Here is a 23948-nt window from a genome sequence, read left to right as displayed (position 1 = left end):
CACTCAACGAAAGAAGTATCGAATCATAAGAATTGCAGTAAACAGGTTTCCCGAGTCGGTAGCCAATGACCAGGTGATAGTTAGCCGAGCACATAGAGAATCGTGGAGTCTATCCTAGTGGTCATTGAAACCGCGAATTTTTCCAGTCCCTAATTACTAGAGATCGGAAACATTCGCGGATTCATTCGACGATAGGCTAGAAGTCAAATACATATACCTTTCAGATGATTTTGCTATTGGCTTACTGTTCATCTGGACGAATCTCAACCAATTAAAAAACCTCCAACCAAAGAAGGATCGAATCACAGACAAACCAGCTGAGACGACTTACAAGTCAGCAGCCAATGAACTGGCGTTATTTGTTCGAGTGTACAGGGAAATGTGCAGTCTATCCTGAAGGCCATTGAAACTGCGAATTTTTCCGGTCTCTAGCAATTACTAACTGACAGCTGTGGGAATGCTTAGTTACAGGTTCACCACAAAATATTAATTTTCTTTTGCTTACCAACATCAGCGTACATTTATTTGTCAAAACACTAACCTTCATTTATTGACATAAAATGCAATATATTTTTCTTCGGATTATTTTCTGGTTTTGACAAGGTTGTCAGACTAAAAAAGAACTTTCACATTACAATTATTATTATTATTATTTTCTGTTCTCTTCAAATGATTATTACATTTCCACAAAGCACAACTTTGCAGCTGGCACGGTGTGGGTTCCATTGCAGAGGATCAGCCATGTACGAGAAACCTTACAAACATTTTAATCCATGCACTATAACTGCAGATGTAAAAGTAGAAACATTACAAAATTGTTATTGAATTAAACAAATATAACAAACTTCAGCAGAACATGTATAAGACACTTAATTGGCAAAATTGGTTAATTCTACTGTACATGTTATCAAGTATCTTTAACTTTTTTTAAAACCATAACGTAAATTTGAAAATTTATTTTTGTGAAAAATAAGAACACAAATTTGTTGCACTTCGCCTTAGCAAAATAAAAATTTGTAACAAGTAAAACTGTTCCCTAAAAATTATCTGGAGTATGTATTGAATTTAATTTGCAAAATTATTTGTAAGAAAACATGCATCATAACTTGACTATGATGTGACGAAAATTATAAAATTAAGATTAGCTTACAAATGTGGAGTTACTAACTGTAGATAGACAAACTTCACAACTTTTTTTGGCAGATGTTATACATGAAATACATATTTGCTTCTTGTTGATAGCTTCACAGAACTTAACTATGTTAGTAGTTAGTATGACTAACATCTGACTAAGTTATGATAAAAATCCAATCAACCTATCACTCAAAAAGCTAAGTCAAATTTAAATAACATGAAAATAATTATTTGGTGCATTCCTGTCTCATGTTGTATCAGCATTAAATATACTTGTCAATTTTCATCTGTTCAGGCGTCCAAAACCATTCTGATCCGTCTATATTATTCCACTTAAATATGGGATTATTTTTTATAAACAGAAGGTTTATACTCTCTACACTCTTTCAGGCTTTTAAGCACTGCAATAGCCCAGAAGAGTATGGTAATAACGTGTTTTAGTCCATTTTTCTAACCCCACTTATAATGGTTATAGATTTTCAGTGAATATTTGGCTTACTGAACTTCAGCACATGTGGATATTGATTATCTCTTGTTTAATATTCTTATTTTAGTCCAATTTTTGCATATATATTTTTTTAATTTTGGTAATCTCATTTTTTATAGTAAATGTATTACTGTGAATGTGTTTGTAAATTAAAGTGTTTAGTTTAAATTAAATTTTGTGATGTGTAAAAAAAAATTGTTTTGAGCAAATGTCAACCTTTGATCAGTTTTGTTACAGTAATTTTCTACTTGTTTGAAGTTTACCAAGGTTGGACAATCTTGTAAAATTATGTTAGCTAGCGTGGAAATAGTTGTTTGTTAATACATGCTACAGCAGCATCACAAATGACATAAACTGGAAACAAACGTTTCACAGCTAGAACACGCAACAAAAAACTTGTTGTGATTTCACTGTATTCTAAATTATTTGGCAAATTCACAGAAAGAAAATAAATGACAAAACGTGAAATATGCAAGTGTTTTTTGTCGGTTTCAGAGGAAAGTTTGATCATTTCCTACTGTGTATCCATCTGTCTGTCACATGTCCTGCTTACCTGCTTAGAGGGTTGCGACTCAGGAAAGACTTCAAAGTGGACAGAGGCAAGTACGTCGGTTATACGAGTGCCTCTCTCCACTGATTCATGACACACACTACTCAGGATGATATAGACACATGTCCACCTCACATCACGCACAGCAAAGTACACACAGCTACCAACACGAGGAAAAGAAGGTGTCTACCACAAGTAGTAAAACCATCTCTAAAGCACTGTTACTTTGCTCCGTTTCGATGAACAAGTACAAAGAAACAGTGGCAATAGGAAACAACTATTTTATTTAAATATGAATATCGTACGGGAAAAAGATGCACTTCATTTATACTTTTAAACGCAAAAAAAAATCCATACTGAAGAAATTTCTACACAAACACTAATAACACATTAAGAACTGTAAAAACTGAAAGAACTTGAAGAAATATCAGCAAAAGTATTTATGTGGTAAAACATTATAAAGTCAAATTTTTTGCTTAAAGGTGATCCTTTTATTAAATTAAAAACAATTGATTAATATCAGCCAATTAGTGAAAAATTACTATTATACACTGCCAAAATTGTTAACCCTACACAAATAATGAAATAATTCAAATAAGGTATTTAAATACATGAATACAAAATACTAAATATATGTATACAAAAAAAGTATAAAATATTTTATAACATATGTAAGACTTTTTGTAGACACATTTTGTAAATATTTAAATATCTCTGGCAACAAAAGACGTTGGAATAATTCTTAGGTATTGATTTCTCTGGTTAAGACAGAGCAAAGAAATTAATTGAGCAACACTTAAGAATGATTTAGATTAGCTATTAGTATAGCATTAATATTTCAATGAAAAATCAATTGAAAAAAAATTGCAATATTATTGAAATAAAAAAATCGGAAGTACCAAATACATTTTTTAATCATTACGATATACTCTGGATATTGGGACCTAGAGAATAAATTAAAAATGACCTGAAAAATGATGTACAATCAATGTTAGGACAATATGTGAACTTCAGTGAATCATGCAAACAGCACAAGTACCCTACAGAACTAGAATACCATTAAGGTGTATTTACATGCAGAATCAGATTCTTATGGAAATTTCCCTACGACGTAGTTTTGCTTATTCCTGCTTGTAAAGTGTATTGTGCAAAATTTCATAAACACATTCCAAACTAGTGCACGTGAAAAATGAATACTACTGCAAAGTGTAGAGTGTGATAAGAGTTGCTATTCGGAGAAATAAAAAATTAATAGGCATATTTGAATGATAAAATACCAGTGTAGAATACATTGTATTAAGTGAAGTACAAAAAAATTGTTGGTGCATCAAACCTCCCAAAAAATCATTACTGTGTGAAAAACATTAAAAGTGAACTTACGCTTGGCGTGTAAAATACTAAGGTCTCCGAATGTCCCCATAGCCAATAACAAAAGAGTTATATCCGGACCATCAGGGGTGTCATGCTACCGTTTATTAGTAACTACTTAACAGACAGATGTCACATTACTGGAGACCGGAAAAAATTCGCGGATTCATTTCGTGATAGGCTGAAATTCAAACATGTGTACAATTCTGCTGGTTCTGCTGTTGGCTCGCAGTTTAACTGGAGCTCTCTGGGCCAATGAGAGACTATCGACCAAAGAAGCGTCGAATCGCAAGCTACCCAGTGGAGACGCCTCACAATTTAGTACCCAATGCACACGCGTGTTTACTTGAGAAATGCAGAGGATAATGGAGTCTATCCTAGAGGCCACTGAACCCGCGAATGTTTCCCGGTCCCTACTCACGAGGCATCGTGGCCGCCAGTACCAGGCCAGGGGAGGGGAGGGAGGGTTACCTGGTAGGAGAACTGGCGCACCACCTTGTAGAGCCGGTTCGCCTCCTCCGCGAAGTACTCGGCCTGCGTGAACAAGTCCTGCGTGGTCTTGAGCGTGCCCTCGCCGCGCGTGAACTGGTACATGGAGAAGGCCATGGAGGACATGTTCTTGGCGCGCTTCACGATGTCGTTGTTCTCCTCCAGCGCCGAGCCGCTCTCCTGCCACTTCTCAGTCTCCGCGTCCATCTCCGAGGTGATGAGCTTCATCTCCAGCCCGGCCTTGGCGATCTTGGCTTGCTCCTGCGGCCACCACAGCAACCCGATCCCCCATCGCACTGTGCCGGAAATTAGGTATATCGGCACTTTTTTTAATTTTTTTATTATAATTTTAAATTATTTTCAGAAATCTCGTTTTTCATATTTATTGGCTACACAAGGGTGATTTACACTTTGTTAGGCTGGTGTACTCTACTTAGTTAAACTTTGCGGCAGTGGACCGAGGCACCTTTTCTCAGGGGCCGATCTGAGCTTTTGCAAGCCTAAAGACGTCGTCAGCAGCCCGGATGACATTTTTTCTCCCGCTCGCAGTCACGCCGCCCGTGGGCCTGTAACTTTAGTTCCCTGCGTGACTGAATCTGCACACAACGGCTCTGGACGAGTTGCTACCACTTCTCCAGAGACCAGCTTGCGACAGATCTTCCCGTCACGCGTACGTCTTAGGTTCACTCGTAGAAAGTCACGTTAGGACGCTCGTTCCCAGCCTCGTTGCGTTTTTTTGACCACCCTCACCCTCCCAGCTCACCACCTTAGTTCTCAGAATTTGGCCCAGGATCATTGCCCTGACGTGAACGCCTTTCTGCACCATTCAGTCTTTTGTGTTAGTGTTCTGCAAAGATTGCTTTCAATGAATATCGGCAGTCTATTGAACGCCATTTCACACACTATTAAAAAGCTTTTTAGTACTATTATAATGTTTGAACACTTTGAACAAACATAATTTCGATAAACAAAATTTTTAAAAAAGGTGGTTTTCTTATTTCACAACATTTTATTGTTATTGAATAATTTAAATTGAAAATTGTATGATAACTGCTTCTTCGCCATTGATATTCATTAATTGTTTTTAAAGCAATTTTTTTTAGATTGTAATTTTCAATTATTTTCATCCTATGTTTTAAAATCTTTCAAAATATTACTAACTTTTTTTTGTGACACATTATATTTCCATGTGGGTAGTAATGATTTTAAGAATAGAAGACTGAAAAAACACATTAAAGAAAATTTACAAACAAATCGTAAACAAAATAATGTTCAAGGAAGCACTGAGAGTAGAGTACTCCATGCAGTAAGGTGTTATAAGAGACCATTCAGTTATACACAACCAAAAATGATAACTTTTTTTTTCTGCTACAGAATATAGCCAAGTGGTGGATGATTATTCTCCTCAATGACTGTTGTTAATATTTAGGGACAAAATTTTAACGTTTTATTTTTAAACTGAGTTTCAATGTTATTGCTTTTATTTTTATGAACTCTTTATTCATAAATATAAACATATTATTAAACGAATATGACACTTAAATGTTTCATTAAAGTTAATTCACGAAAACCGTTTATTGTGACTGATATATGATGCTCGTTTACAATATAAATAATTTGTAGTAAGCATTTATAACTATGTACTTGGAACAATAATAATAAATCTGGAAGTAATTGTATGATTGAAAAATTTACCTACCAATGTCATAATGTAAAAATGAGTTAATAATAACAGTTAAGAGATTAAAAAAGTTTTAAAAAATTCAATTTATTTAGTACATCAATTCATGGAAATACGTAACAGTTTTCAAATCAGTAAAGATAATCAATTTTTGAAATTTGAATTAAATTTATGTTAACACGCATTTAGGTGTTACAAGGTGTATTGACACGGTTATCGGTGTTATTTAGATTTTATCACAATTCACCACATAATCTTGTTCCTATTAATAAGGTGATTCTGGGGTCTTTGTAAGGTCTGAAGGGTCTGAGATAATAGATAATCTATTTTTTGGCTTTAAAGGCTTGGCACAAATTTTTTTTTTCATTATTGCAACACACATGCCTTGAACAGTCCTGAGCCAGTAACAAATTGGAAAAAGTGGTTTCATTGAATCATGAACATGTCCGTCCAAAGGGACGTCCAACAGGCAGCGGCCAATGAACAAACAGCAGTGCCCGAGTGTGGAGGCAACAGTAAAGCCAAGTTATTCATTTCTCCAGACGTATTCATGATTCACTTACCTCGGAATCCAGGCGAGCTGGTTTCAGCGGCTTGCTGGTGGTTCCGTGTTTCTGAAACGTAAACACGATTTAGTTATAAATGAACAGTTGCAGCGTGTGAAATACATTTTCAATTTGTTGATTCCATCTTTCGTGCGCACCGACACCCTCGAAAGAACACCCTCAGATGCAATGGTGGTTCTCGACTTTTCCAGAGCCCCACCACCACAATCACCTATCGTCTTGAATTTGGTTAAGGGATGTGTTTTCTAAAGTGTGGATGTGACTGCAGGAGAATGTGAAAAATGCCTCATGACTTAGAGAGAGTGTTCTAGACTCAGGCAGTAGGTGGTAGGTCTAATGACCACTCACTCATCTTCCTACAAAGTAACTAATTACTACGATATTCCCCAAGGCTATTAGGAGGCTGACTAACTTGACCTACTTAAAGTTTTGATTTTCCTCTTAAGGAAATTAATACTCTAAAACAGTGGAAATAATTTTTTTCTTCCTAGAAATAAGAAAGAATAAGTATAAAAAACTAGAGAATATGTGACTTAACCCAATATTTATTTCTACAAACATTTTATGTATTTACGGCATGATATTTTACCTAAGGAATAAGGACTAAGATTTATTTAAAAAAAAGGAGGGTTGCCTGTAAAGTCGGTTTACGGACGATAAGTTTACGTGATAACGTCATAAGAAAACATTGATGAAAAATTGCATACTTTTTAATTTTCAAATATTATTTACAGTTTTTGCCAATTTAATTTAAATAAATTGTTTAAATATAATCACGCACGGTGGTTGGCCGTTTCTTGCAAGCTCGTCTCAGGGGGAACGTGAAAATTTTTCGTGTGTGCAGCCGGCGTTCATCAATTTATAAGACGTTATCACGTCAAAAAGAAATATTTTCATGAAGAGGTTCAAGTAACATCATAAAAAGGGGGAAATTCGAATCTTGCACCCAGACGGGTCACGTTACGGCCCTATTATCTACAGTGTTCGTAAGGTCCATGTGCCCTATCACATGGGGGCGTCCTACAGAGTCCATGGACGACATTATCACTAATATCCCCAACAACCCTCTAGATATGGCATTTCAAAAAATCAAAATATTGTAACATTAACACCAGAGATTTGTGAAAGTAATTGGAATCTTTCAAACATTTTTATTTTAAGCTACACTTATATGATAAGTATGTGAGTGAGGGAATTGTGGAGTTAAGAGGTTAAATTTGGTATGCAGGTGGGTCATGATGAAGGGAAGGTTGTCAGTAATGGGCAGAGGAGACAGTGGAAATGGAGTGAGAGGATCAAATAGTATATAATAAGATATAGTGAATAAAGACAATAAGTACAATGTGTTGAGTGAGTTATTATAAAAAGACAAACAAAAGGAACAGAACAATGCTTCAAGATTCCTGATAGTTGTATCAAGAGTATATCGCGAGGACATCAAAAGTAACACCCTGATCTGCACTTTAGGATATTAATTAATTTGATGATACTAAGGACATAACTCATACATACTGGGGTTCTCTCTCGGACATCATGCGCTGTTTGGAAACATGTAATAGAACTGTCTTCAGCACCAGATACTAAGGACATAGATCATACATACTAGGGTTCTCTCTCGGACACCATGCGCTTTATGGAAACATGTGAAAGAACTGTCTTCATCACCAGATACTAAGGACATAGCTCATACATACTAGGGTTCTCTCTCGGACACCATGCACTTTATGGAAACATGTGAAAGAACTGTCTTCAGCACCAGATACTAAGGACATAACTCATACATACCAGGGTTCTCTCTCGGACACCATGCGCTTTATGGAAACATGTAAAAGAACTGTCTTCATCACCAGATACTAAGGACATAGCTCATACATACTAGGGTTCTCTCTCGGACACCATGCGCTTTATGGAAACATGTGAAAGAACTGTCTTCAGCACCAGATACTAAGGACATAGCTCATACATACTAGGGTTCTCTCTCGGACATCATGCGCTTTATGGAAACATGTGAAAGAACTGTCTTCATCACCAGATACTAAGGACATAGCTCATACATACTAGGGTTCTCTCTCGGACAACATGCGCTTTATGGAAACGTGTGAAAGAACTGTCTTCAGCACCAGATACTAAGGACATAGCTCATACATACTAGGGTTCTCTCTCGGACACCATGCGCTTTATGGAAACATGTGAAAGAACTGTCTTCAGCACCAGATACTAAGGACATAACTCATACATACCAGGGTTCTCTCTCGGACACCATGCGCTTTATGGAAACATGTAAAAGAACTGTCTTCATCACCAGATACTAAGGACATAGCTCATACATACTAGGGTTCTCTCTCGGACACCATGCACTTTATGGAAACATGTGAAAGAACTGTCTTCAGCACCAGATACTAAGGACATAACTCATACATACCAGGGTTCTCTCTCGGACACCATGCGCTTTTTGGAAACATGTAAAAGAACTGTCTTCATCACCAGATACTAAGGACATAGCTCATACATACTAGGGTTCTCTCTCGGACACCATGCGCTTTATGGAAACATGTGAAAGAACTGTCTTCATCACCAGATACTAAGGACATAGCTCATACATACTAGGGTTCTCTCTCGGACACCATGCGCTTTATGGAAACATGTGAAAGAACTGTCTTCAACACCAGATACTAAGGACATAGCTCATACATACTAGGGTTCTCTCTCGGACACCATGCGCTTTATGGAAACATGTGAAAGAACTGTCTTCATCACCAGATACTAAGGACATAGCTCATACATACTAGGGTTCTCTCTCGGACATCATGCGCTTTATGGAAACATGTGAAAGAACTGTCTTCATCACCAGATACTAAGGACATAGCTCATACATACTAGGGTTCTCTCTCGGACACCATGCGCTTTATGGAAACATGTGAAAGAACTGTCTTCAGCACCAGATACTAAGGACATAGCTCATACATACTAGGGTTCTCTCTCGGACACCATGCGCTTTATGGAAACATGTGAAAGAACTGTCTTCAGCACCAGATACTAAGGACATAGCTCATACATACTAGGGTTCTCTCTCGGACACCATGCGCTTTATGGAAACATGTGAAAGAACTGTCTTCAACACCAGATACTAAGGACATAGCTCATACATACTAGGGTTCTCTCTCGGACACCATGCGCTTTATGGAAACATGTGAAAGAACTGTCTTCAGCACCAGATACTAAGGACATAGCTCATACATACTAGGGTTCTCTCTCGGACACCATGCGCTTTATGGAAACATGTGAAAGAACTGTCTTCAACACCAGATACTAAGGACATAGCTCATACATACTGGGGTTCTCTCTCGGACACCATGCGCTTTATGGAAACATGTGAAAGAACTGTCTTCAGCACCAGATACTAAGGACATAGCTCATACATACTGGGGTTCCCTCTCGGACATCATGCGCTGTTTGGAAACATGTAAAAGAACCTGTCTTCAGCACCATAAGTGGAGTGCCATTGGTCGGGCGACTCACCCCGGGCCTGGGCAGCGACATGTACACCTGCTTGTCCGGCACGTGTCCCTGGCACGCCTCCATCACCTCCTTGGAGACGCCGGTGACGTCAGACATGAGCGCCTGCCACATGTCCGCGAACACTGCGCACACCACCACACGTCCCCACACGTCCCAGCGGCGAGACCTACTCCAGTTCCTCTCAGTGGCGTAGCAGGCGGGTGGCAGGGATGGCCCCCGCCAGGGGCGCCTTAGCAAGGGGGGGGGGGGCACTTACGCGACGGTTTCGCGTTTACTGAACCCTCCCCCTCTCTATAATCCAAGAGGATGACCACATTTTCAAATTCGGTCAAGGTTGCCAGTCACCTTAGCTACGCCACTGGTTCCTCCATGTGTGTGTGTGTTGTCTACCATCCATCACTCAAAATACATCAGCTATCAATCTAAAAACTTTCCACCACAAGTTTTTTTTTGTTTAACATCAAGTGAAATATTATTTTTTGTCATTCATTACCGGAACAAAATGCAAAAACTCATTCATTATCTAAAAATGCATGCGCATGTGCTTGGAAGACTTGAAATGTAATGGAAAAAAAAAGCATTGGTAACCAAATTCTCAGTGGGATACCTATGTATTTCAGGTAGAAGCAAATCTGTTAATATAACTTTTCATTTGAAACAATTTATGTACTCAAAAACTCCTTTATTAAAATAAATAAGTAAATGTAGCCTTTTGTATTGTACTGCTCACACACAGGCTCCAAGATTACGGTACCTACTTGAGTACAGGGTGATTCCAGGGGATGGAAATGATCCCTTACCACGAGAGTGTGAAGCCTCGATGTACACACCCCCAGAGGACATGGTGCAGGGGTTACACGCGACACAGCCCGATGAAACTCCCCTCTTTCCTTCTCCCCACACACCTTCTGTTTTGTTTTCTCTTTTTTGTTGTCACCGGTAAGTGCTACAAGCGACAAGAATGCGGATTATTTTTGTGAATAGTAATACAGATAATTTTTGGCTGCGAATGTCTTTGTATACTATAGAACGAGTTGATTTTTGTGTCTATGTATTTTTTAATGTTACAATCATATTAATACTCTGTCAGTTTTTTTAAGAAACACTTTAAAAGTGAATTTTTTTTTATATTTTTAATAAGTTTTCTGACTGTGATATATTATTCTTAGCTCTCTGTCAGTACTAGTACAGTTAAGTATTTTAGAAAAAAATAAAAATAAATATTTATAACCACTAAGCAAAAAATCTTAAGATCAGGGGTCTAATACAACACTTAAATATTTTTCATAACTAAGAATGTGTTAAGAATATAAGACAACTGCAAATAACCTTTGCATCCATTAGATACATTTACCCTTGGATTATAACCTGTATTGCACCCAACAGAGGGTTAAATAGTGAAAAGTCTTTAATCCAGCATTCGATGGTTCTTCACATTTTGTAACCAAGCCACTCACATGCAGAAATTTTCTCGCCAGGTCGCGTCACTGCGCTGCTGGTGATTTAAGTTCACTCACAGTTTATCATTACAGTTGGTTTTCATTTCAGTACTGTTTCCTGTTTTCTAGCTGGTCATGTTTTACTTTTCAAGGGTACGTTTCCATCATGACTCCTGAAGAGATCTGAATCATGGACACAACATTATATCAGATAAATTTTAAACGCTTTATCTCTCTGTCTTTTCCACAGAGCAGCTTATTACAACTTGTTCCCAATACGATTGCACTGTATATTCATATTTAACTAGAGTAAAACCTCTCATATCCGACCATGGCGGAACCGGGCCATGGTCGGAACGGCCAAAAGGTCGGATATCCGTAGGAACAAAAAAACGCCTTTCCCAGCTATACAGTTTGTACAGTAATACAACTCTATTTGTGAAATGTTTCTGTATACTTTTCAATTATTTACTGTTAAATTATAAATGAGAAGATGAATAAGTACAATGTAAGCATACCTTATTTATAGAATTCTGTAATGGATTTTTGTTTCAGTTCTGTCAATCTTGATCTTGCGGAAGTGTCCATCCACTAACAGTATTGACGTTAAAAAAACATAGAACAGTACAAGATTATAGTACGAGCACATTCTACACCAACAATCACGGCTGAACTGACAGTTTGCGACTCGAAAACATGTAGATGCGTCACTTTTTCAAGTCCGAACAGGCTCGCCAACCACGGAGTCTAGGTCGGGTATCCGGAGTAGTCGAGTGTGGGAAGTGTCGGTTATGGGGGGGGGGGGGGGGGAGGTTCTACTGTACTGTCTTTTCATTTCAGTACAGTGGTTTCTGTTTTCACGTCTGGTAATTCCATTTGAACTTTATTGACTTTGATAACGTGGCAGAATCGCTAGTTCGACATGGCTGAGGTCCTGTCCATTGTGGGATTAAACTTTCACTGTACACACATTCACTATGATAATCCATCTTGTTATGACTCGCTCTGAGCACTATGTCAAGCGGCTTCGAGGCTCGCCCTGAGTCAAACACGAGGTGTCAGCAATTTCAACACCGCCAGCGAAACAGCGACGCGGGTCGCCGCTGCGAGAGAAAAGGGGACAACACGGAACATCAACACGGACGCGGACAGAAGGATAAAAACGACAGCCACCGTCGAGAAGGGGCTTCTTCTGGTCACCGGCGACTGGACGGCTGAAGTCGTGACGCCGGAACCACGGAGCGCCGTGTCCTCGGCCGCCGCAGTCCGTCGTCGAATTCCTGCCGCGAGCGCGACCCAGCACAGCGTGGGTAAGGAACCTGCCGAGGTGTGGTAGCGAGGCTCCCTGATCATTGTCGGAATTAGGTGACATCTAACACTGTAACGGTACGTGACAGTAAATCAAGTCTCTATATTGAATTGTCTTTAATTCTTAGTCTTGAGCCTCCTATCACCCTGTCTTAGAATAGTCAAGAATTAAGATAATCTTATAGTTGAATCATAACAATCTGCATAGACAGTATATAGTGGCCTAGTACGTTGCAGCAGTGTTCAACAGGCCGGATATGAGGGGTTCCACTGCAGGTTGCAACGAGGAGGAGACCGCGTGTATCGTGCACCAGGGAGCGGGAGCCGGTCTGCCGCGGCCTACCTTCGAGGTTCTCCTTGGCGATCTTGGAGGTGGGGTGCAGGGAGAGCGTGTGCGCCGCCGTCAGCACCTGGGGCCCGTATATACTCAGGTTGATCTCCGTGTACTTGGCGGACACCTGCAGCGTGTCGGTGGGCGCGATGTGTCTCAGCAGCTTGCACACCTGCGCACAACCGTCGCCCCTTTCAACTTCAACTCGTCACGCAGACGCAACAGCAATCGGTCTGTCTGCGACCAATTACTAGGGACCGCAAAAATTCGCGAATTCAATGACCTCTAGGATAGCCTCCATTATCCTCTGCATTTCTCAAGTAAAAACGCATGTTCATTGGGTACTAAATTGTGAGGCGTCTCCACTGGGTAGCTTGTGATTCGACGCTTCTTTGGACGATAGTCTCTCAGTAGCCCAGAGAGCTCCAGTTAAACTGCGAGCCGATAGCAGAACCAGCAGAATTGTACACATGTTTGAATTTCAGCCTATCACGAAATGAATCCGCAAATTTTTCCGGTCCCTACCAATTACCCACTGCTGTACAAACAATTATAAATACTTAAAACTAATAATATATTTTGGAAAATATTCCCGCAGTAATTTTCAACAAATTGAATTTCATGACCTTATTTTTCAGAACTTGATGAAGTTTTTTTTAAACATTCTATTTTTTATTTCACTTTGGTGCAGAGCATTTAAATCACTCTGTTCAGTGTAAAGTAATTTCTTTTTCGAAAAAAATTAAGAAAAATATAACTACATACATGCTAGCATTAGTAAAATTTGTTAAAAAATAAATAAAAGTTGTTTACTAAAAATGTTTGTTGCAGTTAGGCTCATTCTACAATGACAGGGAAATGTAAAACGGAAACGGATCCGGACCCGCAAGAGATGTGTCGTTTGTGAACGATTTGTTCAAAATGAATGAATGTTTGAGCGAGCGAAACCATAGGATTTTTCACTATGTAAGGAATCGGTTCTTTGAAAGTTGATAACTCGAAAACTAAACACAATTCGGGAGAATTGCAGGTCTGTAGGTCATATACGTCAAATCATAATGAGCATCGGGTTGTTTTCAGGCTGGCATGTGGTTTTTGTTCTACGAAATCCTGCGATGTTTGTGGTTCGTGGTTCATTTCGGCACAGAATACTTAAAAATTCACATCAGAACATTTCGCATGCATCACGATTTATAGCAACCCTGTACATAAATTTTACGGTGCTGGCCTGTGATATGGTAACACCTGAACAGTTTGACAATATTTTAGCTAATTTGGTGAACCAATAGACCAAGGCTGAAGCCTTTGAAAATGATAAAAAGTGAAAAAAAATAATAGTAGTATGAAACTCATTGTAAAAGGAAGAGAATATAACAAAAATTAAAGGAAAATTAATTTTCTGAGGTCGGGAAGTATACGGGGGTGAGTTTTTAAGGGTAAAAAAACGGTTTATCTCAAATTACGGCAAAACTACAAGTCTTATAGAATAAAAGTTGAATGGAAATTTTGTAGGTAATAAAAATATCTACAACTATTGTATTTACACTTTTTTACACATAACCTCAAAATTTATGCGAAAAATTCAAATAACCAAGTTTTTGGTTTTTTATTTTTATCTTTTACAAAAAAAAAAATTGGTTGTCTGTAAAGTCGGTTTACGGACGACAGTTTAACGTGACGTCATAACAAAACATTGATGAAATGATTGCATACTTTTATGACGAAATTGAATCAATTTTATTGAATTATCACTATTTTGTATGGATACAAAGAAGGAGTGAAATGAAATCTACAATTTAATTGATAAATTTACTTTTATTTGCACTCATTAGTTCAAATATGTTTATTATTTTAACTATAACTTTTACACATGTCACATTTTACAAGTCAAATGGATGGTTGTTCCAATCGAGTTGAAGAGAGATAGATGCGGCGCAAGTGTAACGGGACACAGCGTAATGGGACAATGTGCGTAACGGGACACTTTTCGTGCGTGCAGCCGGCTTTCACGGCGGTTGTCATGTCAAAAAAAAATCTTTTTCACGACATTTGGTGAAAACGTAACGTTTTCATGTTCCAAACACACTGTAATTGTTATGATTTAAGATACAGTGGTAAGTTGAAGAACCACCGACAGGGCCAGATTTAGGGGAGGGCAAGCGGGGCGAAAGCCCCGGGGCCTCCACAAACGGAGGGCCCATACAAACCACAATAGAGACTTCGGAAAAAAAAAATCTTTCAAATTCCGACAAGTCAACACTTGTAAACATCTTTTCCCTTGATATTCTTTTTTCGCTGTTTTACCTTTACCTACAGTACTTTGTACGTACATGATTATATTATTGTTAAATATTAACAGAAATATTCATTAACACTAAAATTTAAGTTCATATAATTCTTGTATCCGATTATATTTATTAATGTTTTTTTTTTAAAATACTAAGAGAATATATTGATTACACAATAAATTATTTATTGGAAAACTCGACTGAAAAAAATTGTTCATTTTATTTGTAAAATAATTGGGGGCCAGGGGGCCTCCGCTCCTCTGTTGCCCCGCGGCCTCCGGCCCTGGTCACCCACCTCGAGGATGTGCTCGATGTACTCGTGGAAGCGCTGCGCGCACTGCTCCAGGCGCTCCGAGTCCGTGGCCAGCGCCACGTTGCGGATGATGTCGACCATGTCGTGCTCGGCGCGCACCACGGAGGGCAGGTCGCCCGCCTGCTCTAGCGTGGTCTGCTGCAGCTGCTGGCGCAGGTCCCGCGTCGCCTGCAGCAGCCCCAGCACTGCGCCCTCCATCTCGCTGGTGGGCGAGCTGCCCTCGCTCTGCTCCTGCCGGCCCCACAACACGCCCGCTGCTGCCTCACTCCCTCCGCCTTACACACGATCCACATACTCCACGGCTTACAAATACCACGCAACACGTGGAGGGTGTTCTCATTGGCAATGAGTAGAGACCGGAAAAAATTCGCGGATTCATTTCACGACAGCCTGAAATTCAAATAGTTACACCTCAGTGCTGCCTCTGCTATTGGCTCACAACTCATCTGGACGACTCCGGGCCAGTGAGAAACACTCAACCGTAGCTGTCTCGAATCACAGGCCGCTACGCTGGGACACATCCCCACAAGACAGCAGCCAATTAGAAGGTGGCATTTTATCGAGTGTACGTAGAACTATAAAGTTCATCCTAGAGGTCATGGAACCCGCGAATTTTTCCGGTCCCTATCAATGAGTTGACAAGGCATAATGACACAAAAAAAATCTAACTGAATTTATATCAGAATGAAGAGCACACAGTTTTTACGGCTAGTATGTATGTGACGTATACGTTATTGTGTGATTAAACAACTTTACTAGGACTTTATTATAATTTAATACTACGAATATGATGTTTTTAAAATTTTATTTTGTGGTTTATCTTATATAGTAAAAAATTTGAATATAAACAACATTATTATAAAACAAATTGTTTTTTTCTAGTACGGTGAAAGGTTTTTAATTTGCAATTTATGGTTTGCCCCATTTTGGTAATCCGGCACCAAGGAAGCAGCTCATGGTCACATTGTTTCGAGTGGACTACAGCGTGTCTGTCGCTCGGAGCGGGCCAGCACTGCGTGCAGGTAAGGACGGGGGGGGGGGGTGAGACACACAGAGACACACAGAGACACACAGAGAGCAGACAGTCACCAGGCTGACGCCGACGCGCAGCAGCTGGTTGAGCTCCAGCTTGGCGCGGTCGCACAGCAGCAGGATGTTCTCGCGGTGCTCGTGGCTGGTGTAGGCGGAGTCGGTGAAGTCCTGGGTGCGCTCCACGATGGTGTCGAGGGCCACGGTGAGGCGCTCCTTGCAGCCGGGCCCCAGCAGCGTGAGGCGGGTCATGTCCACCAGGTCCTCGAAGTGCTTGAGCGCGCCAGACACGGTGCGCGAGGCGTCCCAGTCTTCCTGGGGGAGCGCGGGCACAACCGGTGTGTATGATGTCAGCGTCTCTGGCGGCTCCAGGAACACCTCTCGGCCAGGGCTCTCACGCGCAGGAGGATGCCGTTAACAATCAAACAAGGTATACCCACACCAGCGGTTTCTTCCTTGTGATTGGCGGCCGTCTGGCGAGAGAAGTCGTCGCCTCGTTTGCACGAGCAACCAAAGACGAGTTTGCTTCCGCACTGAATTAGTGTGATTGGTTGTTGTAGCAATCGACATGCACCTCAAAGTAACTACTCACCCAATCACGAAACGCGGACGATGCTGCAGTGTTTTAACTTCCAGCTACTCTCGGGATCTTTTTCGCGAAATTTTCGTGACCCTAATAATCATAGGTACATTGCTAGGGACATGCAGATATTTCGCGAAAAGATTTCGAGACGAGCTGAAAGTTAAAACACTGTAGCATCGTCTGTGTTTCGTGATTGGGTGAGTTTCTTTCAGGTACACGTATTTCGTAACAACACCGATCACGATAATCCAGTGCGGAAGCAAACGCGTCCTCTGAGTGGCTCGGTCAAATGAGGCGACGACTTCTCTCGCAGACGGCCGCCAATCACAAGGAAGAAACCACAGGTGCGGGTATACCTTGTTGCAGTCGCGAAAAATTCATGCCCCTATACATTGCCCTTGGGTCTCAAATACTGAAATGGTCTCAAATACTGAATTTAGTATTTTCGTACAAATTTTGATTGAAAGAAGAGTTTAGCACATTAACGAAAGTATTTAAGTTAACATTAATATTCCCTACAAAGAAATAAGAAGTAAAATTTGGTTCGGAAGGGGCTATCGCCCCCCTGTGCCCTTCCTCTGGAGCCGCGCTTGCAGTCAGTACTCGTAAAATACTTGAATAGGCTTCACATTTGTAATCGAATAAGACGCGCGTGTGTTCTGGGCTTCATAGACAAACGAAAAGTGTACTTATGGAACGTTGAACCGAGCTTCTGCTGTAGCCCCTGGGCCCGGCACGGAACCCGGCCAGTGTCAACATACACAAGTATTACATCAGAAGACCTTATATCTTTACACTCTCTAGCTATATATACATCCTGCACATCATGTACTGTAGCCATCTGCCATACTCCTACACCTGTTGCAGTTGTTTCCTCGATCCATAAAATATGTATTATCTTTGAAATATTTGTGCAATGGGAGTGCATGACTTGATGTAAACTTTTGGACATACGCCATTGCTAAGCACATGTATGTCTGTAGAAAAAAAACTACAAAAAACACAAATGACAAAAACACAAATTAAGCAAAAAATTGCTGTTGTCAGGATATAAACACTACATAATATTCCATAACAGGAATATGGTCAACAAACAAAAAAACAAACAAAGAATAATGACTAACAGAACGAAAACAAAACCACAAATGATGACAGCACAAAAATATTGAACCCAAAAAATTCAGCACAACAGTTCAAACGAGACAAAAACACAGCAAAACGAAAAGACGAAACAAACAGAATAGTTTTATAAAACAGAAACAAGCGACGTTTCGGGAACTGCTATCTGCTCCCATCCTCAGGCAGAGACGCACATGGTACGAAAACACAGGTGCGACTGAGTAGGGGCTGGAAAAAAACGTTTACATCAAGTCATAAAATATGTATTTGTAATGGTTTTTATATTTTTGTATGTATCAATATGCACCTTATTTATTGTTTTCATATATTATGTGTAACATTAACCTTGTATCGTACCCTGAAATGGGGTACAGTGATATTAAATAAATAAAATAAAATAAATGCATGCTCTATCCATTTACTTATTCTCATGGTTTTTTTCAAAAATTGCTGGTGTCTCCCAGTGACCCTACAAGTCTAAACCCTAATGGTGTTCTTTCCATCCTCTTACGTACTTTTTCTTTATGGAGGTGGATAACCCACACTACCTGGTCCTAAACTGGGAATCAAAATCAATTAAAAAAACCATCTCCAAATGGAGTTTAACCAAGGACCTACGACTCACCAAAGGATAGTACAAATGTTTACCCATTAAAATTTATTTATCTAAATTTCCGAATTTACCTGACTATCCCCGTTTTAAAACAAATTTAATTGCTACTCTTTCAAGCTGTATCAGATCATCAAAAGTTCTATAATCAAAATAATCACACAGACAAAGTTTTGACTCTATTGCTAAAAATTTTATGGAAATTTATATGCTTACCGGTAGTGTTTGAGGCCATTATGATGCATGGATGCTTTAGCTTTATAAAATATGCCTGAAATGCAGGTAGAAAAGTTAAATAAAGGCGTTTTCAAATACCCGTTCATGAATTACGCAAGACATAAAAAAACGCAACGCAAGCATTGGCTAACTTTCAACTTCTTGCGTTTCTGCTTTCTAAAGATGTATGAAGTGAAATGTTCTGGAAACTTGTAAAGATGCAGAAGTTATGTGTTAAGAAGACTACAGTTTATTTTAGCACACATATTAAAGGCATTTCGAAATTTAGACTTATTAACAGGGTAAAATGAAAATGGTATGCACGAGGGTTGTCTGAAAAGCCAGTGCTAAAAATTTTTTGAAATTTATTACACAGGGAATTTTCTTGAGTGGGACATTTTAAGAGGGCTTTATTGTATGGTGCAGTGAAAGAATATTGCACTTTTAGATTAAGTCATTATGAATTTGAAAAAAGTTTTCGTGGAAGAAACCTGATGAAGAACATTCCTTTTTTGATGTGATAACGTCTTATAAATCGATGAACGACGGCTGCACGGACGAAAAAAGTGTCACATTCCGCCTGAGCCGAGCGTGCAAGAACCGGCCAACCAGCGTGCGAGAAATTCTTCTATAATATAAAAAACAGGCTTAAGGCGGGCTTTCTTAAACTAATTGTTCGTGATTATATTTAAACAAATTATTTTAAATTAAATTTGCAAAAAAAATTTAAAATAATTTTTGAAAATTAAAAAAGTATGCAATATTTCCATCAATGTTTTCTTATGACGTTATCACGTAAAATTATCGTCCGTAAACCGACTTTACAGACAACCCTCCCTTCTTTATTGTTCAGTTCTAGGGTCGGCGCTAGGGGAAGGGCCAGAAGGGGCAGAAGGGGCAGAAGGGACAGAAGGGCCAGAAGGAGCAGAAGGGGCAGAAGGGTCAGAGGGGACAGAAGGAGCGGAATGGACAGAAGGGACAGAAGGGGCAGAAGGGGCAAAGGGGCATAAGGGCCAGAAGGTACAGAAGGGGCAGAAGGGACTGAAGGGGCAGAAGGAGCAGAAGGGGCAAAGGGGCAGAAGGGGCAGAGGGGCAGAAGGGGCAGAAGGGACAGAAGGGACTGAAGGGGCAGAAGGGGCAGAAGGGACAGAAGGGGCAGAAGGGGCAGAAGGGCCGGAAGGGGCAGAAGGGGCAGAAGGGCCGGAAGGGGCAGAAGGGGCAGAGGGGACAGAAGGGGCAGAAGGGTCGGAAGGGGAAGAAGGGGCAGAAGGGACAGAAGGAGCAGAAGGGACAGAAGGGGCAGAAGGGGCAGAAGGGCCGGAAGGGACTGAAGGGAAAGAAGGGCCAGAAGGGGCAGAAGGGGCAGAAGGGACAGAAGGGCCAGAAGGAGCAGAAGGGGCAGAAGGGTCAGAGGGGACAGAAGGAGCGGAATGGACAGAAGGGACAGAAGGGGCAGAAGGGGCAGAAGGGGCAAAGGGGCATAAGGGCCAGAAGGTACAGAAGGGGCAGAAGGGACTGAAGGGGCAGAAGGAGCAGAAGGGGCAAAGGGGCAGAAGGGGCAGAGGGGCAGAAGGGACAGAAGGGACTGAAGGGAAAGAAGGGGCAGAAGGGGCAAAGGGGCAGAAGGGGCAGAGGGGCAGAAGGGGCAGAAGGGACAGAAGGGGCAGAAGGGGCAGAAGGGGCAGAAGGGCCGGAAGGGGCAGAAGGGGCAGAGGGGACAGAAGGGGCAGAAGGGTCGGAAGGGGAAGAAGGGGACAGAAGGGGCAGAAGGGGACAGAAGGGGCAGAAGGGGCAGAAAGGGCAGAGGAGGCAGAAGGGTCAGAAGGGGCAGAGGGGACAGAAGGGACAGAAGGGACAGAGGGGTCAGAAGGGTCAGAAGGGGCAGAAGGGACAGAGGGGTCAGAAGGGGCAGAAGGGACAGAAGGGGCAGAAGGGACAGAGGGGCCAGAAGGGACAGAAGGGGCAGAAGGGCAGAAGATGCCCCACCTGCGTGGACGCCTGCGGGTCCTGGGGCGACCCCCCCGCCTGCCCCAGCTGCGCCGCCGAGTCCAGAACTCCGTCCTTCACCACGTAGTGGATGAGGTCCATGGCGCGCCGCATCTGGCAGAAGACCGTGTCGCGGTTCTCGCGCGCCGACGGGCAGTCCGGGTGGCGCAGGCAGGTCTGCGCAACACACATCTCTGCAGGCAGGTCTGCGCAACACACATCTCTGCAGGCAGGTCTGCGCAACACACATCTTTGCAGGCAGGTCTGCGCAACACACACGTCTCTCTCCAGTCCGCTTAGACAACCTTCAAGAACACATTCTTCACTCAGTAATATTGGTAAGTATCTTACAAAATTTAAAAAAAAAAATTAAACTAAGACATTTATAACTAGGGACTGGAAAATTCGCGGTTTCAATGACCACTAGGATAGACTCCACGATTCTCTATGTATTTGGGCAACTATCACCTGGTCATTGGCTACCGACTCGGGACACCTGTTTACTGCGATTCTTATGATTCGATACTTCTTTTGTTGAGCGTTTGCCATTGGCTCAGAATCCTTCAGGTAAATTGCGGTCCAATGACTGACGCAGCATTAAGCTAAACGAGTTTGTATTCCAGCCTGTCTCGAAAGGAATTCGCGAATTTTTCCGGTCTCTATTTATAACACACTGGTCAGACCAATCCTTGGAATACGCTGCTCAATTTGGGACCCCCTTCTAGAGTGAGATTAAGGAATTAGAGAAGGTGCAGTAGAAAGTGGCGAGAAAAGTGACGAAAGTTGTTTGAGGAGGTGAGGAGGTAAATAGATAGGGAGGGGGGAATAGGCAATCAACAATGATTAAAAACCTATAATGCAGAACACAATATACAGCATACATACATAAATAATGACTACTTAGGCAGTCCCGCACACAATGATGTTTACTTCATCACGCACCGAGGTACTACAGTCACAAGCGCCAAATATTGTAACTCTGCTCAAAATGGTTGGCACATCCTCACTGCAGCAAAGACTGAACTCAAATACCATATGGCACATGTAATGGCTCAGAGATGCTTTGTCTTACAATTTCATAGAAGGCAGTGACCGCATTTGCCTGAATGCAAATTTCTTAATGTTGTGTTGTTAAGGATCACAAGAAAAAATCACCAGTTTTGAAAACGGCTCAAGATATCCAAGTGGATTCTGTTTATGAAAAACAATTAAAAAGACACGGGGGATGTTTTAGTATTTAGTTATTAAACTGAACTGTATTTTTAGGAGATTGAAAATGGCTAAAACTATTGTTTTCAGAATAATTTTTAAACATTAAACATCCGGTATGGATTATTAGAAGCACTCAAGGGACTTGCATTACGACTTTGTCTCCGTTTCTCCGCCATATAATAATTACGGTTACCGATGAAACCTCATAGCTAGAGACCGGAAAAGTTCGCGGATTCATTTCGTGGTAGGCTGAAATTCAAACATGTGTACAATTCTGCTGGTTCTGCTGTTGGCTCGCAGTTTAACTGGAGCTCTCTGGGCCAATGAGAGACTATCGACCAAAGAAGCGTCGAATCACAAACTACCCAGTGGAGACGCCTCACAATTTAGTACCCAATGAACACGCGTGTTTGCTTGAGAAATGCAGAGGATAATGGAGGCTATCCCAGAGGTCATTGAATCCGCCAATTTTTCCGGTCCCTACTCATAGCTGTCCTCTGCGCGCCAGTCCAGAGGCTGAGCTGCGCCGGTAGCACCAGCGAGAGTCGCACCTAACACAAACGCACCCCTGACCAGGCGGGCCCGTGAACAAAGTCGTGGCATAGTCAGCCCTCATGCAGCAGGGGCGGTCCCGGGATTGGCCACGGCGCGAACACAGAAGATGGCGCTGCACGACGCGGCACAAGGCTTCCCCCGCACCGGGCCGCTGCGAGCGCGCCCATAGAAGCTCGCCGCGGCGCGGTGACATGAAGCCAAACAGAGCGGCGCATTCACGCGAGCGCTCGGCAGTTTCTGAGCAAGCCACTCCCTGCGGTACATCTGTTTCCCCGGGTGACGTCGGAGTCAAGTTTCAACACCGAACAGATTATTTTAGAAGTGCAGGAGGGAATTGCAACCTGGGATATGCCTTGAAAGAATGCCCAGAAAGTTAAAAAATAAATAATGTTCTGGTTAGAAATCGTGATGTTATATGCTCGACAAAGGATCTTATGAATCTAGTATCTTCTGTTTCTGCGGTATTTCTCCCGCTCTATGAATAGCACAGACAATGCACTCCTGGCGCCTGCGAGTGAGGGAGTGTTGGGCTCCAGAGAGCGTCTGAGTCTGTGCCTCTGTGGTCTCCTGATAGTCAAACAACCTTTAATGGAAGAAACGTTTAACACGTGAATCAAAATTAATTTACACTGCAAAATAAAATAAAAATTTATAATTTTAGCTTGGGAGGGGCTATCACCACTTAACCCCCCCCCCCCCCCCCTTCCTTCTTCCAAGGAGCCACGCTTGTATGCAGCTTCTGTTTTGTTGTTGTTATTCCGTTGCTAACCTGTTGAGGGAAGGTTGGCAAGGCTGTCCAAGGAGACACACGGAGAAGGAGGCTGGGGGCCAGGGCGCTCAGAGGAAGGAAGATACAGAGGGGGTGCAGGCAAACGGCGAGAACACGGAGGGAGTGGAATTGACTTGAGAACTAAATGTGAGAGATGCAAAGGAGCCAAGGCAAAGACTTGAGAGAGCAAGGGGGGGTGGAGTCAGGAAAGTGGAGTACTCTAGCCAACAGCGGTGTCCCTAGCCTTTGCGGGGCCCTGGAGCGTTTAATTTCACGGGGGCATAATTATTTAAAAAGAAGGCCTCCCCACGGGACCTGGAGGGTGTGGAATGGCTGTCAGGCCTTCGCCCGAAATCTACGACGGATGAACTCTTCCGCTCAACTTTTCAAGCGAAT

General features: G+C 41.6%; 1 protein-coding gene across 2 annotated transcripts in view; it reads right to left on the bottom strand.

The window, feature by feature from the left end:
• LOC134532511 (alpha-catulin) overlaps positions 1-23948 on the bottom strand; it is a 110941-nt gene that overhangs the window by 19865 nt on the left and 67128 nt on the right. For both annotated transcript variants that reach the window (XM_063368973.1, XM_063368974.1), the window contains exons 5-11: positions 21017-21193; positions 16563-16817; positions 15456-15704; positions 12885-13044; positions 9795-9916; positions 6273-6323; positions 4011-4289 (exon numbers count right to left, since the gene is read on the bottom strand). In XM_063368973.1, coding sequence (XP_063225043.1) covers positions 4011-4289; positions 6273-6323; positions 9795-9916; positions 12885-13044; positions 15456-15704; positions 16563-16817; positions 21017-21193 — 1293 coding nt within the window. The remainder of the gene's footprint in view (positions 1-4010; positions 4290-6272; positions 6324-9794; positions 9917-12884; positions 13045-15455; positions 15705-16562; positions 16818-21016; positions 21194-23948) is intronic.

Source organism: Bacillus rossius, chromosome 6 (genome assembly GCF_032445375.1).
Source record: "Bacillus rossius redtenbacheri isolate Brsri chromosome 6, Brsri_v3, whole genome shotgun sequence".
Classification (NCBI taxonomy): domain Eukaryota; kingdom Metazoa; phylum Arthropoda; class Insecta; order Phasmatodea; family Bacillidae; genus Bacillus; species Bacillus rossius.
Note: the sequence above shows the minus strand (reverse complement) of the source record. Positions and strands in the feature narration are given on the sequence as shown.